At 46.6% G+C, this 18,035-nt stretch overlaps 1 protein-coding gene across 1 annotated transcript in view; it reads left to right on the forward strand.

The window, feature by feature from the left end:
- Positions 1–18,035, forward strand: part of LOC141117256 (Fc receptor-like protein 2) — a 177,277-nt gene that overhangs the window by 87,406 nt on the left and 71,836 nt on the right. Inside the window, exon 5 of the mRNA XM_073610017.1 lies at positions 11,196–11,216. Within this exon, the coding sequence (XP_073466118.1) occupies positions 11,196–11,216 (21 nt within the window). The remainder of the gene's footprint in view (positions 1–11,195; positions 11,217–18,035) is intronic.

Here is an 18,035-nt window from a genome sequence, read left to right on the forward strand (position 1 = left end):
GTGTGTGGCTGACAATGGGGAGAGAGGTGTGGGCTGCTACTAAAAGCCCATCGACGCTTGTGGGACTCCGGGCGGCAGATGTCCTGGGTGCCCACGCTGGCGCATCCCTGTCTGGCCAGTTACCGAAACTCAGTGCCGTAACTTGTTTTGGGCTCTGGGACAGTGGTGTCACTAGGGTTGGCCTAGAGGATATCAGGTTAGGTACTTCCTAATGGCTCAGTTCCTGGGAACAGTAATGTATAATGGCCAACAGGCTCTCTTACCAGATCCGGTGAAACTGCAACAGTGATTCCTCCGGCTGGACGTTCACTCACTCTGGGTTGCCCAGGCCAACTCTAGTCAGTAGTGTAGCATCTCTACCCTGGCAGTGGCTTCATCTTTCTCCCCCTCTGGTGGTGCGGGTACAGCGTGGCTCTCTGGTGGTGCGGGTACAGCGTGGCTCTCTGGTGGTGCGGGTACAGCATGGCTCTCTGGTGGTGTGGGTACAGCATGGCTCTGGGGTTGTGGGAACAACGTCTCTCTGGTGGTGCGGGAACAACGTGGCTCTCTCTCTGGTGGTGCGTGGCTCCCTCTCTGGTGGTGCGGGTACGGCGTGGCTCTCTGGTGGTGCGGGTACAGTGTGGCTCTGGTGGTGCAGGTACAGCGTGGCTCTGGTGGTGCAGGTACAGCGTGGCTTTCTGGTGGTGCGGGTACAGCGTGGCTCTGGTGGTGCGGGTACAGCGTGGCTTTCTGGTGGTGCAGGTACAGCGTGGCTCTGGTGGTGCAGGTACAGCATGGCTCTGGTGGTGCAGGTACAGCGTGGCTCTGGTGGTGCAGGTACAGCGTGGCTCTGGTGGTGCAGGTACAGCGTGGCTTTCTGGTGGTGCGGGTACAGCGTGGCTTTCTGGTGGTGCGGGTACAGCGTGGCTTTCTGGTGGTGCGGGTACAGCGTGGCTTTCTGGTGGTGCGGGTACAGCGTGGCTCTGGTGGTGCGGGTACAGTGTGGCTTTCTGGTGGTGCAGGTACAGCGTGGCTCTGGTGGTGCGGGTACAGCGTGGCTCTGGTGGTGCAGGTACAGCGTGGCTCTGGTGGTGCAGGTACAGCGTGGCTCTGGTGGTGCGGGTACAGCGTGGCTCTGGTGGTGCAGGTACAGCGTGGCTTTCTGGTGGTGCGGGTACAGCGTGGCTCTGGTGGTGCGGGTACAGCGTGGCTCCCTATCTGGCTTCCCCCAGCACAGTACTCTCTTTTTCACCTCCTGTAACCCCCCCCCCAGCAGAGTGCATTCATGCTGGGGGCTGTAGCATGATGTCTGTGGACACACAGGGCTGCCATTCTTCAGGGATTACTCTTCCCATGATGCCCCCCAGAGTCTTCTGATTGGCCTTCTGCTGTGGCCAATTATGGGGTGAGAAACAGCAGTCAGGAAGCTGGGCAGCGGCACAGGGAAACCAATTAGAGCCGCTCTCTCTTTCTTCTCTCTTCGGCTGACAGAAAGAGGAGGGGGGGCGAGCGGGGGAGATACACAGACAACCCGCATCTCTCCTCTCCCTGTCACAGCTGCTCCATTTACCAGAGAACTCCCCCGCTCGCCCCCCCTCCCCTTTCTGTCAGCTGAACGGAGAAGAGAGAAGAAAGAGAGAGAGCGGCTCTAATTGATTTTGCCGTGCCGCCGCCCAGCTTCCTCCCTGCTGTTTCCCTCCCCATGATTGGCCACATCAGAGAGAGAGAATCACAGCTTTACAGGGGCGGCTTGACAGATCCTGATTTAACTGCTTCCTGGCCCCATCTGCAGCCGCTGCACTCCCAAGCTGTACTCTCTTGATGTGCCCTGCTGTGCGGGAGGAGAGCGGGTGCCGTTTTGGGGGGGGGGGGGGGGCGGCTTTTTGCCGCCCCCCACAAAGTGCCGCCCTAGGCCTGGGCCTTGTTGGCCTAGGCCAAAACACAGCACTGGTGTGACCACATCCCCAAATTTTTTGATAATATTTTTTGAAAATATCTAGGTGTTTTAAATTAGCCTTGCTGGAGGTAAATGTCTCTTTTGCATGTGTGCACTGTAATATTTTGCTCAACACTGAAGAAATTACACTTTGCTACAATGTAAAGTAGTGAGTGTACAGCTTGTATAACAGTGTAAATTTGCTGACCCCTCAAAATAACTAAACACACATCCATTAATGTCTAAACCACTGGCAACAAAAGTGAGTACACCCCTAAGTGAAAATGTCCAAATTGGGCCCAATGTGTCAATATTTTGTGTGGCCGCCATTATTTTCCATCACTGCCTTAACCCTCTTGGGCATGGAGTTCACCAGAGCTTCACAAGTTGCCACTGGAGTCCTCTTCCACTCCTCCATGACGACATCATGGAGCTGGTGGATGTTAGAGACCTTGCACTCCTCCACCTTCCGTTTGAGGATACCCCACAGATGCTCAATAGGGTGTAGGTTTGGAGACATGCTTGGCCAGTCCATTACCTTTACCCTCAGCTTCTTTAGCAAGGCAGCGGTCATCTTGGAGGTGTGTTTGGGGTCGTTATCATGTTGGAATACTGCTCAGTCTCCGAAGGGAGGGGATCATGCTCTGCTTCAGTATATCACAGTACATGTTGGCATTCATGGTTCCATCTATGAACTGTAGCTCCCCAGTGCCGGCAGCACTCATGCAGCCCCAGGCCATGACACTCCCACCACCATGTTTGACTATAGGCAAGAACCACGTGTCTTTGTACTCCTCACCTGGTTACTGCCACACACACACTTGTCAGCATCTGAACCAAATACGTTTATCTTGGTCTCATCAGACCACAGGACATGGTTTCAGTAATTCGTGTCCTTATGGAAAATCAAAAAGAATACCGTGCTACCTAATACAACACTAATGTGAACAATAAAGCTGCAGCTCAGAATTGTGAAATACACACAAATGAATAATTATAAGAAGAAAGGCACATTCCTGGTTCATCTCCAGTTACTATTCAAGCAAGTTTGAAGACCCACAAACAAAGCTCATTCCAACCTTCTTTTTAGTTAAAGAGGTCATGTTCTTCTGCTTGCCCCGTATACCCGCTGGACTGAGTCATCCTGGTTTGCCTTTGGTTTAACCGCAGAGTGGAGTTGTTACTTGATTGATGACAGGACACCGATTTATTTACAGGCTTGCTTAAGCTTGCCCTCCGGTAAGCGTGTATTCTTGTGGTGGTGGATCACATCAGAGGGTGTCATCTGTGTTATCAAGGATTTTTCATTCACCTTCACTGTTTAATCACTGGATCATTGTTATTGGACTATTAATCATTTAGGACTGTTCACAGTCATATTCACACAATTTTGTATTTTTCACTGTTCTTTATGGTACTCAGATCACTTTGGGTATATCACGGATACATATTCACTGTTTTAATATTTTTATTTTTATTTTTTATTGTTATTTGTTATTTTTAGCACAGCTTTTTTCTTCTTATAATCCATGTCCTTAGTCTGCTTGTCTTCAGCAAACTGTTTGCAGGCTTTCTTGTGCATCGTCTTTAGAAGAGGCTTCCTTTTTGGATAACAGCCATGCAGACCAATATGATGCAGTGTGCGGCGTATGGTCTGAGCACTGACAGGCTGACCCCCCACCCCTTCAACCTCTGCAGCAATGCTTGCAGCACTCATACATCTATTTCTCAAAGACAACCTCTGAATATAACTCTGAGCATGTGCACCCAACATCTTGGTTGACCATGGCGAGGCTTGTGCTGAGTGGAACCTGTCCTGTTAAACCGCTGTATGGTCTTGGCCACCGTGCTGAAGCTCAGTTTCAGGGTCTTGGCAAACTTCTTATAGCTTAGGTCATCTTTATGTAGAGCAACAATTCTTTTTTTCAGATCTTTAGAGAGTTCTTTGCCATGAGGTGCCATGTTGAACTTCCAGTGACCAGTATAAGACCAGTATGAGACCTTGTAACACTAACGAGTCACATGACACCGGGGAGGGAAAATGGATAATTGGTCCCAATTTGGACATTTTCACTTAGGGGTGTACTCACTTTTGTTGCAGACATTAATGGCTGTGTGTTGAGTTATTTTGAGGGGACATCAAATTTACACTGTTATACAAGCTGTACACTCACTACTTTACATTGTAGACAAGTGTCATTTCTTCAGTGTTGTCACATGAAAAGATAGAAGAAAATATTTACAAAAATGTGAGGGGTGTACTCACTTTTGTGAGATACTGTATGTCAGCGCGATATACACAAATTTTTTCTATTTATATAAACCCACTGCGGGGATCAACTTTTTTTTTTTTTTTAACGGAGTTAAGCTTTAGAGAGAGAACATCTCTACAACATGTCACTTGCTTAGTTCCTGTTTTTTTGTGGTTAGTTTCTTTAATCTTCCCTGTGGGTGTTAATAACATAAGCAATCCAGGCCACCCGGAAAACCAAACGTCCTCATTCTTTCTACACTCGTTAATACTGAACCACAAAGCTGAAATGACGGTTCATTCCACAGCACTGATAGTCTTCATCTGTAAGTATCTGCTTTGATTATTGTCAGTATATTAAATTATCTACCTATTTACCTATTTGTTCCATATCTATTAAATGTTGTTACTTATTCTAGTTACTTAATCAATGAACAATTAACTAGTAACTATTTTAAACTGCAAAAGAACTGCAAAAATGAAGAACATTTTACTTGAAGTTGCTGCGAGGTAACAACAGTTGACTATTGTCCGTGATACTTTTTTTTATTTGCACTAAAATATAAATTTTCAGGATAAGCTTTCAGGTTGTGTCTCCTTCAAGGTCCAAGCCGTATTAATATCAGTATGGACCTTAAAGAAGGGGGTACACCATGAAAGCTTGTCCTGAAAATTTTGGATTTTATTGCTAAAAAAAAGTATCATGGACAGTGCACTAATACATCCACAATCACCTCATACGAGGCAACAAAAACATTTCTAGTAAAAAACAAGACAACATTTTTATTACTTAGAAAAGTGGATAGAACTCTGAGGATTCTTTGTGTGATTGCTTTTTATCCTTGTTATTGTTATTACCAAGTATTGCAGTAAAGTGTAGGTACAGTGGGTATAGAAAATAATTACCCCCTTTAAAATATTCACATTTTGTTGCTTTGCAGACAAAAATGAGGACAGACACAGTTTTTGTTTTATCCAGCTGTATTTACTCTGTGCAACTTATAACATCCAAGTGAATTATATAACACCAACATGTCAGAATTGTATCTTTATTTTTTATTCCAAAACAGAATCACTGAGTTGGAAAAAAGGGTCATCCTCTTGTGTCAGTATTTAGTTGAACCACCTTTTGCTTTAAATCCAGCCTTTAGTCTGTTGGGATTTGTCTCTACTAACTTTGCACATCTAGACTTTACAATATTTGCCCACTCTTCTTTGCCGAACTGTTCATGCTCAGTTAAATTTGATGGTGACCGTTTGTGGACTGCCGTCTTCAAGTCATTCCACAGATTTTCAATGGGGTTTAAGTCTGGGCTCTGACTAGGCCATGCAAGGACATTCTCCCTTTTCTCCTTCAACCACTGTGGGGTCATTGTTGCTGTGTGCTTTGGGTCATTGTCATGTTGGAAGGTAAATGATCGCAGGCAGCACTGGTAGTTGGCACTGATGAGACATTTATTGGCACCACTGGTGGGCATTGATAGGTGGCACTGATTGGTGGGACTGATATGCACTGTGAGCACTGGACACAGAAGTTTTTTTTACCTTAAAGTGGTTGTAATCCCTTACAATCCACTTTAGACTACAGGTAAGCCTATATTAAGGCTTACCTGTAACTACCCTGGACATCTCCTAAACTTGCACGGTTTAGGAGATATCCCCTGTATCGTCATGTGCCAACAGCATTGGCACATGCGCACTGAAGCAACGGCACATTCGTGCCTTTGCTTCCGTTAGTGTGCCGTTACCGTGGCTCTGGCCCATCACAGTGCCGGAGCCGGCGAAACCCCGAAGTAACTCCGGGAGCGATGTCGCTGGCCGGAGTGGTGTACTGGGGCTTCGATCTAAGGTGAGTATATCATAATGAGCTAGTAGGCTATGCCTACTAGCTCATTATGCCTTTGTGTGAGGGAATTTAGTAGACCAGACTGTGTGGACTGCACAGAGGAAACCAGAAACGCATGTAAGTTAATAATAATGGTGTTTATTTAAATAGGTGACAAATAAGTGAATATAAACAGTGCAAAACCAACCACAAACCCACAAACAACAAATAGTATATACAAATAAATAGGAGATACCGGAATCGTAAACAAAAGCCAGGCCGAGGTCATACACAGGGAGGTCAGCAGATGGTTAAGGATGGGAAACCAACAAGACAGGGAGAGGACGGATGGATAGGCTGCAGGGCAGGGATCCAAGGAAATCAGGAAACAGGAGGGACAGGTCCAGGATGGGCTCAGGATAGGGATCGGATCAGATCAGGTCAGGTCAGAAACAGGCTCAAGATCAGGATACAGGCAGCGAGGTCAGGGCACAGGGAGAAAGATACCAAGGCAAGCATGTGAGGGCTTGCTGGGTATTTATGAGACTGCCAGTGATTGACCTCACGTAGCACCTGAGCGCAGGAGGTGCTGTCTGCTCCACACTGCTGGGATACACCCACTGGTGGACACCGGTACTACGGCCCAAGGATCCAACAGTGCCACCAGCAGGTGAGACCTCTTATTACAGGTCCTGGGTGTAGGAAGACACCCGCTGGTGGACACTGGTACTGCAATCCAAGAGACCGACAGCACCACCAACGGGTGAACCCTTTCATGACAGTACCCCCCTCAAATGAGCAGCCTCCGGACGATCCAACTAGATGTAATTGTCCAAAGTTTATGGCCTCAAACTGAACAACAGATGAGGGCACATCAGGCTGGGCATCGGGTACTTCAGGCTGGGCATCAGGCACCTTAGACTGGGCAGCGGATACATCAAACCGGACAGCAGGCACATCAGAGCAGACAGCGGGCACATCAGAGCAGACAGCGGGCACATCAGAGCAGACAGCAGGCTCTGGGGCCTCAAGTTGGGCAGCAGGCTCTGGGTCCTCAAGTTGGGCAGCAGGCTCCGGGTCATCGAGCTGGGCAGCAAGCTCCAGGTTGTCGAGCTGGGCAGCAGGCTCCAGGTCATTAAGCCGAACAGCGAGCACCATAAGGGCAGGCTGAATCACAGGCACCGGCTCAGCAAATTGGGTAACGGGCCCCAGCCCAGTGGGCTGGGTAACGGGCCCCAGTTCACTGAGCTGGACACCGGCACTGGTCCGGCAAGCCGAATAATGGGCACTGGCTTAACAGGCTGAGTGACGGACTCCAGTTTAGCAGACTGGGTAACGGGCAACGGTTCAGCAGGCTGGGTAACGGGCACCGGTTCAGCAGGCTGTGTAACGGGCACCGGTTCAGCAGGCTGTGTAACGGGCACCAGTTCAGCAGGCTGGGTAATGGGCACCAGTTCAGCAGGCTGGGACACGGGCACCGAAACTTCAGGCTGAGACACGGGCCCCGAAACTTCAGGCTGAGACACAGGGACCAAAACTTCAGACTGGGACATCAATATCAAGACATCATGGAAGGCAGGCAACGAGACACCAGGCTGGAAGGCAGCCAACGAGACATCAGGCTGGAAGGCAGGTACCAGGACATAAGACTGGAAAATGGGCACATCAGACTGGGAAGTGGAGACATCAAGCTGGAAGGCAGGCACCGAGACATCAGGCTGGAAGGCAAGCACTGAGACATCAGGCTGGAAGGCAAGCATCGAGACATCAGGCTGGAAGGCAAGCATTAGACTGGAAAGCGGGCACATCAGACTGGAAAGCGGGCACATTAGACTGGAAGGCAGGCACCGAGACTTCGGGCTGGAAGGCAGGCATCAGGACATCAGACTGGAAATCGGGCACATCAGACTGGGAAGCGGAGACATCAAGCTGGAAGGCAGGCACCGAGACATCAGGCTGGAAGGCAAGCACTGAGACATCAGGCTGGAAGGCAAGCATCGAGACATCAGCCTGGAAGGTGGGCACATTGGACTGGAAGGCAGGCACCAGGACATCAGACTGGAAGGCAGGCACATCAGACTGGAAGGCAGGCACCAGGACATCAGACTGGAAGGCAGGCACATCAGACTGGAAGGCAGGCACATGGGACTGGAAGGCAGGCACATCGGACTGGAAGGCAGGCGCATCGGACTGGAAGGCAGGCACATTGGACTGGAAAGCAGGCACATCAGACTGGAAAGCGGGCACATCAGACTGGGAAGTGGAGACATCAAGCTGGAAGGCAGGCACCGAGACATCAGGCTGGAAGGCAAGCACTGAGACATCAGGCTGGAAGGCAAGCATCGAGACATCAGGCTGAAAGGCAAGCATTAGACTGGAAAGCGGGCACATCAGACTGGAAAGCGGGCACATTAGACTGGAAGGCAGGCACCGAGACTTCGGGCTGGAAGGCAGGCATCAGGACATCAGACTGGGAAGTGGAGACATCAAGCTGGAAGGCAGGCACCGAGACATCAGGCTGGAAGGCAAGCACTGAGAGATCAGGCTGGAAGGCAAGCATCGAGACATCAGCCTGGAAGGCAGGCACATTGGACTGGAAGGCAGGCACCAGGACATCAGACTGGAAGGCAGGCACATCAGACTGGAAGGCAGGCACATCGGACTGGAAGGCAGGCACATCAGACTGGAAGGCAGGCGCATCGGACTGGAAGGCAGGCACATCGGACTGGAAGGCAGGCACATCAGACTGGAAGGCAGGCACATCGGACTGGAAGGCAGGCACATCAGACTGGAAAGCGGGCACATCAGACTGGATAGCAGGCACTGGGTTGGCAGGTTTAGGTGGGTCATCAGGTTCAACTGGCATGAACGCAGGCTGGAACAGGTTGGTTGGTGTGGAGGCAGGTTGGGTTACTGGCAAGATGGTGTGGGTGGGAAAGAACTTTAATTTCTTTTTTGGTTTAGCCACTGCAGCTTTGTATGTAGGTGCAGGGCTGTAAGAAAGAATGTAGCTGGGCAAAAGGAAGACCAACGAACAGTGGCTGGAGGAGGGTTTTGTGGGATTGTTACAGGTGGAGGAGAAGAGGCAGGTGGATTGGAGGCAGGATAGGTGCTACACTTGGAGACTGGGTAATAGTATTTGGTAGGGAGCTGAGTAAACTGGGCTGTAGCTGAGGTTGCCATAGGCGACGGGGAGATAGATTCTTTGGAAGGCAGGTGATGAATGGCTGGGCTAGAATGTTGTGGCTTAGCTAAATGCAGGAGATCTGACCATGCCTGTAGCACAGGTTGAACAAATGCTGATTCACGCACAGCCTGACTAACCAGGGATTGCACTGAATGGATGCAATCAGACAACACCTGCTGTGAAAGAGGAAGAGGAATAACGTTCCATGAAAAAGGCTGGATCATCCTCTAATAACCATACCAGGGATTCAACTTGGCCATAATTGAAGGAGGGAGAAAAATCGTCATTTCCTTTTGAAAAACATGACAGGGCTGCCTTTGCACACAACTGGATTAAGGGCTGAACATCCTCAAATGACATGTCGCCCTGATCCACTAGGGAATGAGCTGATCGGATAGTTTCCATCAGCTGGTCACTAGTCCACCCTTTTAAAATCTGGCGACAATATTCACCATCCTCTTCTGTCAGCAGAGAATAATAAATGATTTCATTGAAATCCATATTAGCAGAACTAACAAACCAGGATGGTTCTTCAATGCAGCCACGTCTGGTCAGGGATGGCCTTGGTATACTGTCAGGGAATTTAGTAGACCAGACTGTGTGGACTGCACAGAGGAAACCAGAAACGCATGTAAGTGAATAATAATGGTGTTTATTTAAATAGGTGACAGGTAAGTGAATATAAACAGTGCAAAACCAACCACAGACCCACAAACAGCAAATAGTATATACAAATAAATGGAGATACCGGAATCGTAAACAAAGCCAGGCCGAGGTCATACACAGGGAGGTCAGCAAATGGGTAAGGACGGGAAACCAACAGGACAGGGAGAGGACGGATGGATAGGCTGCAGGACAGGGATCCACGGAAATCAGGAAACAGGAGGGATGGGTCCAGGATGGTCTCGGTATAAGGATAGGGATCCGATCAGATAAGATCAGGTCAGGTCATTAACAGGCTCAAGGTCAGAAACAGCCTCAAGGTCAGAATACAGGCAGCTAGGTCAGGGCACAGGGAGAAAGATACCAAGGCAAGCATGTGAGGGCTTGCCAGGTATTTATGAGACTGCCAGTGATTGACCTCACATAACACCTGAGTGCAGGAGGTGCTGTCTGCTCCGCACTGCCAGGATACACCTGCTGGTGGACACCAGTACTACGGCCCAAGGAACAGTGCCACCAGCAGGTGAGTTCTCTTATTACAGGTCCTGGGTGTAGGAAGACACCCGCTGGTGGACACTGGTACTGCAATCCAAGAGACCGACAGCGCCACCAACGGGTGAATCCTTTCATGACACTTTGTTTTGCAGGTTTTTTGGTTTTTTTGCTGGGTTTACAACCACTTTAATGCAGAAATGCATTATGGCTAAAAAAACCTTCTGCCTTTACAATCACTTTAAGAACTGAAGCACTACATAGTCCAAATACAAGTTTATTCCAATGATGAAATGTTTGTCAAGCCAAAGTGTTTCTGGGGCCGTATTCCCTTCATCAGGGCTTGAAAGAATGATACATTGTGACTGTCTATATAGACTCAAATTGGTTTATAGTTGTGTATTGTTAGTTTGATTTTCTATGGTTATCTGTTGATAGCTAATTTAGATAATAAGGTTTGGGGTCTATATCTCCTTCCCCTTTATCAGGGTATGAAAGAATGCTTAAACCGGTTGCTGAAGGACAACTGTGCAAACTCACATTAACAACATACAACTATAAACCGATTCTTACCTCCATATACACTGTTACAATGTATCATTATTTCAAGCCCTGATGAAGGAGGTGGAGATACAACCCCCAAAGTGTGTTGGTTTTACTAACATTTTATCATTGGGAAAGTCTTATGTCTGGATCTTTAATATTACCATATGGCACATCAATTCTTAATCATTTACAATTATTGATACATCCTAAATGTATATATATATTGAATTGTTCTTCTCCTAGACACAATATTGCGTTTTTGCATAGACTGCAGTTTGTATTTCAGACGTGTAACAGTTTTTGTCTTATTTTACAGCCACAATCCTGGGACACACAGGTGAGTCTTTATTTTATGTCACTCAATCAATCAATTAATCAATCACTATAGTAAAATTATAGGAACTGAGAGCCTGAGGCAGCCACTCCTGCCCCCTCCACAGCTCAGCGCTCCAGTGAGCGAGGAGGAGGCAGAGCAGAGATCAGTGGCTGACAGTCAGCAGCTCTCTGCTAATGAAGTTGTGAGAACTGAGCGATCGGCGGTATTTGATCACTCGGTTCTCAGTGTTAAATGCGCCAGGGGACAGATGCTGCATCCATTTAGGTAAGTATGACTCTAAAAAAAAAAAAAACTCATACTTCTCTTTTAATAAATGAAATCATCATTTGAAAAACAGTATTTTGGATTTACTCAGGTTATCTTTGTGTAATATAAAAATTTGTTTGATGATCTGAATCATTTAAAGTGTTACCCCAACATTTCATATTCCTGATATGTGCCTGCTGTACCATGTACTTGTATGAGAAACTCCTGTTGTTCTTTTTGCATTGCTTCCTTTGTGTGAAATCCCTGGTGTTCCTGTAAATAGCCCTGCTTTCCTATTAACCACTTGCCGACCGCCTAACGTAGATATACGTCAGCAGAATGGCACGGGCAGGCAGAATCACGTACCTGTAGGTGATCTGCCTCCCGCGGGCGGGGGGTCCGATCGGACCCCCCCCGGTGCCAGCGGCGGTCGGCTTGTGACTGGGAGCGTTGGGAGGCGAGGGGGAGACCATCCGATCGTGGCCCCCCCCTCGCGATCGCTCCCAGCCAATCGGAATCCTCCCCTGCCTGTGTGTAGTTTCACACAGGCAGAGGATGTGATGTCATCTCTCCTCGGCTCGGCAGTTTCCGTTCCAGCGCCGAGGAGAGAAGACATGTAAGTGCACAACACTACACACAACACAGTAGAACATGCTAGGCACACTAAACACCCCCGATCCCCCCCCCGATCGCCCCCCGATCCCCCCCCAACCACCCCCCCCCCGTCACAAACTGACACCAAGCAGTATTTTTTTTTTTTTTTTCTGATTACTTTTTGGTGTCAGTTTGTGACAGTTACAGTGTTAGGGCAGTGAGTGTTAGGCCCCCTTTAGGTCTAGGGTACCCCCCCTAATAAAGTTTTAACCCCTTGATCACCCCCTGTCATCAGTGTCACTAAGCGATCATTTTTCTGATCGCTGTATTAGTGTCGCTGGTGACGCTAGTTAGGGACGTAAATATTTAGGTTCGCCGTCAGCGTTTTATAGCGTCAGGGACCCCCATATACTATCTAATAAATGTTTTAACCCCTTGATTGCCCCCTAGTTAACCCTTTCACCACTGATCACCGTATAAGTGTTACGGGTGACGCTGGTTAGTTCGTTTATTTTTTATAGTGTTAGGGCACCCGCCGTTTATTACCGAATAAAGGTTTAGCCCCCTGATCGCCCGGCGGTGATATGCGTCGCCCCAGGCAGCGTCAGATTAGCGCCAGTACCGCTAACACCCACGCACGCAGCATACGCCTCCCTTAGTGGTATAGTATCTGTACGGATCAATATCTGATCCGATCAGATCTATAATGGCGTCCCCAGCAGTTTAGGGTTCCCAAAAACGCAGTGTTAGCGGGATCAGCCCAGATACCTGCTAGCACCTGCGTTTTTCCCCTCCGCCCGGCCCAGCCCAGCCCACCCAAGTGCAGTATCGATCGATCACTGTCACTTACAAAACACTAAACAAATAACTGCAGCGTTCGCAGAGTCAGGCCTGATCCCTGCGATCGCTAACAGTTTTCTTGGTAGCGTTTTGGTGAACTGGCAAGCACCAGCCCCAGGCAGCGTCAGGTTAGCGCCAGTACCGCTAACACCCACGCACGCACCGTACACCTCCCTTAGTGGTATAGTATCTGAACGGATCAATATCTGATCCGATCAGATCTATACTGGCGTCCCCAGCAGTTTAGGGTTCCCAAAAACGCAGTGTTAGCGGGATCAGCCCAGATACCCGCTAGCACCTGCGTTTTTCCCCTCTGCCCGGCCCAGCCCAGCCCACCCAAATGCAGTATCGATCGATCCCTGTCACTTACAAAACACTAAACAAATAACTGCAGCGTTCGCAGAGTCAGGCCTGATCCCTGCGATCGCTAACAGTTTTTTTGGTAGCGTTTTGGTGAACTGGCAAGCACCAGCGGCCTAGTACACCCCGGTCGTAGTCAAACCAGCACTGCAGAAACACTTGGTGACGTGGCGAGTCCCATAAGTGCAGTTCAAGCTGGTGAGGTGGCAAGCACAAGTAGTGTCCCGCTGCCACCAAGAAGACAAACACAGGCCCGTCGTGCCCATAATGCCCTTCCTGCTGCATTCGCCAATCCTAATTGGGAACCCACCACTTCTGCAGCGCCCGTACTTCCCACATTCACATCCCCAACCAAATGCAGTCGGCTGCATGAGAGGCATTTTCTTTATGTCCTCCCGAGTACCCATACCCAACGAACCCCCCCAAAAAAGATGTTGTGTCTGCAGCAAGCGCGGATATAGGCGTGACACCCGCTATTATTGTCCCTCCTGTCCTGACAATCCTGGTCTTTGCATTGGTGAATGTTTTGAACGCTACCATTCACTAGTTGAGTATTAGCGTAGGGTACAGCATTGCACAGACTAGGCACACTTTCACAGGGTCTCCCAAGATGCCATCGCATTTTGAGAGACCCGAACCTGGAACCGGTTACAGTTATAAAAGTTAGTTACAAAAAAAAGTGTAAAAAAAAAAAAAAAAAAAACACAAGCAAAAATATAAAATAAAAAATAATAGTTGTCGTTTTATTGTTCTCTCTCTCTCTATTCTCTCTCTATTGTTCTGCTCTTTTTTACTGTATTCTATTCTGCAATGTTTTATTGTTATTATGTTTTATCATGTTTGCTTTTCAGGTATGCAATTTTTTATACTTTACCGTTTACTGTGCTTTATTGTTAACCATTTTTTTGTCTTCAGGTACGCCATTCACGATTTTGAGTGGTTATACCAGAATGATGCCTGCAGGTTTAGGTATCATCTTGGTATCATTCTTTTCAGCCAGCGGTCGGCTTTCATGTAAAAGCAATCCTAGCGGCTAATTAGCCTCTAGACTGCTTTTACAAGCAGTGGGAGGGAATGCCCCCCCCCCCAACGTCTTCCGTGTTTTTCTCTGGCTCTCCTGTCTCAACAGGGAACCTGAGAATGCAGCCGGTGATTCAGCCAGCTGACCATAGAGCTGATCAGAGACCAGAGTGGCTCCAAACATCTCTATGGCCTAAGAAACCGGAAGCTACGAGCATTTTATGACTTAGATTTCGCCAGATGTAAACAGCGCCATTGGGAAATTGGGAAAGCATTTTATCACACCGATCTTGGTGTGGTCAGATGCTTTGAGGGCAGAGGAGAAATCTAGGGTCTAATAGACCCCAATTTTTTCAAAAAAGAGTACCTGTCACTACCTATTGCTATGATAGGGGATATTTACATTCCCTGAGATAACAATAAAAATGATTTAAAAAAAAAAAAAATGAAAGGAACAGTTTTAAAATAAGATAAAAAAAATAATAATAATAAAGAAAAAAAAAAAAAAAAAAAAAGCACCCCTGTCCCCCCTGCTCTCGCGCTAAGGCGAACGCAAGCGTCGGTCTGGCGTCAAATGTAAACAGCAATTGCACCATGCATGTGAGGTATCACCGCGAACGTCAGATCGAGGGCAGTAATTTTAGCAGTAGACCTCCTCTGTAAATCTAAAGTGGTAACCTGTAAAGGCTTTTAAAGGCTTTTAAAAATGTATTTAGTTTGTCGCCACTGCACGTTTGTGCGCAATTTTAAAGCATGTCATGTTTGGTATCCATGTACTCGGCCTAAGATTATCTTTTTTATTTCATCAAACATTTGGGCAATATAGTGTGTTTTAGTGCATTAAAATTGAAAAAAGTGTGTTTTTTCCCCAAAAAATGCGTTTGAAAAATCGCTGCGCAAATACTGTGTGAAAAAAAAATGAAACACCCACCATTTTAATCTGTAGGGTATTTGCTTTAAAAAAATATATAATGTTTGGGGGTTCAAAGTAATTTTCTTGCAAAAAAAAAATATTTTTTTATGTAATCAAAAAGTGTCAGAAAGGGCTTTGTCTTCAAGTGGTTAGAAGAGTGGGTGATGTGTGACATAAGCTTCTAGATGTTGTGCATAAAATGCCAGGACAGTTCAAAACCCCCCCAAATTACCCCATTTTGGAAAGTAGACACCCCAAGCTATTTGCTGAGAGGCATGTCGAGTCCATGGAATATTTTATATTGTGACACAAGTTGCGGGAAAGAGACAATTTTTTATTTTTTTTATTTTTTTTTGCGCAAAGTTGTCACTAAATGATATATTGCTCAAACATGCCATGGGAATATGTGAAATTACACCCCAAAATGCATTCTGTTGCTTCTCCTGAGTATGGGGATACCACATGTGTGGGACTTTTTGGGAGCCTAGCCGCGTACGGGACCCCAAAAACCAAGCACCGCCTTCAGGCTTTCTAAGGCCGTAAATTTTTGATTTCACTCTTCACTGCCTATCACAGTTTCGGAGGCCATGGAATGCCCAGGTGGCAAAACCCCCCCCCAAATGACCCCATTTTGGAAAGTAGACACCCCAAGCTATTTGATGAGAGGTATAGTGAGTATTTTGCAGACCTCACTTTTTGTCACAAAGTTTTGAAAATTGAAAAAAGAAAAAAAAAAAATGTTTTTTCTCGTCTTTCTTTATTTTCAAAAACAAATGAGAGCTGCAAAATACTCACCATGCCTCTCAGCAAATAGCTTGGGGTGTCTACTTTCCAAAATGGGGTCATTTGGGGGGGTTTTGTGCCACCTGGGCATTCCATGGCCTCCGAAACTGTGATAGGCAGTGAAGAGTGAAATCAAAAATTTACATCCTTAGAAATCCTGAAGGCGGTGCTTGGTTTTCGGGGCCCCGTACGCGGCTAGGCTCCCTAAAAGTCCCACACATGTGGTATCCCCGTACTCAGGAGAAGTAGCTAAATGTATTTTGGGGTGCAATTCCACATATGCCCATGGCCTGTGTGAGCAATATATCATTTAGTGACAACTTTTTGTAATTTTTTTTGTTTTTGTTTTTTTTTGTCATTATTCAATCACTTGGGACAAAAAAAATGAATATTCAATGGGCTCAACATGCCTCTCAGCAATTTCCTTGGGGTGTCTACTTTCCAAAATGGGGTCATTTGTGGGGGTTTTGTACTGCCCTGCCATTTTAGCACCTCAAGAAACGACATAGGCAGTCATAAATTAAAGGCTGTGTAAATTCCAGAAAATGTACCCTAGTTTGTAGGCGCTATAATTTTTGCGCAAACCAATAAATATACACTTATTGACATTTTTTTTACCAAAGACATGTGGCTGAATACATTTTGGCCTAAATGTATGACTAAAATTGAGTTTATTGGATTTTTTTTAGAACAAAAAGTAGAAAATATCATTTTTTTTCAAAATTTTCGGTCTTTTTCCGTGTATAGCGCAAAAAATAAAAACGGCAGAGGTGATCAAATACCATCAAAAGAAAGCTCTATTTGTGGGAAGAAAAGGACGCAAATTTCGTTTGGGTACAGCATTGCACGACCGCGCAATTAGCAGTTAAAGCGACGCAGTGCCGAATTGTAAAAAGTGCTCTGGTCAGGAAGGGGGTAAAACCTTCCGGGGCTGAAGTGGTTAATAACTGACCACACTAAGCATGAGAGCACAACATGGTCAGTGCTCTAGTTATGCTGGGAACTTAGCTTGCTCCCCTCTAATGATCAGACATCTTGACATGCCCCCCCCTGCTCCGCACAGTCATTCACTGGGAAGTTCAGTGTGCTGTTGCTTCTCCCCCCAGCTCTTATGCAGCTGAGAACAGAGGGAATGTGATCACTTATAAAAAGTTATTTATAATTTTTTTTATCTATACACAAATGTTTTGCCTTTCATTTCTCTTTTAAACTGAATGGTTTGTTTTACAAGGAGATCGTTTACAACCACTTTAAGTGTGACAAACATGCAAAAAAAAAAAAGAAAGGGGCAAACACAACACTGTATATGGGAAAATATTTGTAAATTGATTTTCACTATGATTGTGGGGACATTAGTGCTGCATCTTTATGTATACATACGTTTTACATCAGATATTAGGATATAAGGTCTTCACTAGGGATGAGCCGAACACCCCCCGGTTTGGTTCACACCAGAACCTGCGAACGGACCGAAAATTTGCACGAACATTAGAACCCCATTGACATCTATGGGACTCGAACGTTCAAAATCAAAAGTGCTCATTTTAAAGGCTAATTTACATGGTATTGTCCTAAAAAGGGTTTGGGGACCCGGGTCCTGCCCCAGGGGACATATATCAATGCAAAAAAAAGTTTTAAAAACGGCCGTTTTTTCGGGAGCAGTGATTTTAATGATGCTTAAAGTAAAAAAAAAAAAAAAGTGAAATATTCCTTTTAATATCGTACCTGGGGAGTGTCTATAGTATGCCTGTAAAGTGGTGCGTGTTTCCCGTGCTTAGAACAGTCCCTGCACAAAATTACATTTTTAAAGGAATAAAAGTCATTTAAAACTGCTTGCGGCTTTAATGTAATGTCGGGTCCTGGCAATATGGATGAAAATCAGTGAGACAAACGGCATGGGTACCCCCCAGTCCATTACCAGGCCCTTTGGGTCTTGTATGGATTTTAAGGGGAACCCCGCACCCAAAATATAAAAGGAAAGGTGTGGGGCCCCCAGGCCCTATATATCTGAACAGCAGTATACAGGCGGTGCAAACAAGACAGGGACTGTAGGTTTGTTGTTA

This window comes from Aquarana catesbeiana, linkage group LG13, assembly GCF_042186555.1.
Source record: "Aquarana catesbeiana isolate 2022-GZ linkage group LG13, ASM4218655v1, whole genome shotgun sequence".
Lineage (NCBI taxonomy): Eukaryota > Metazoa > Chordata > Amphibia > Anura > Ranidae > Aquarana > Aquarana catesbeiana.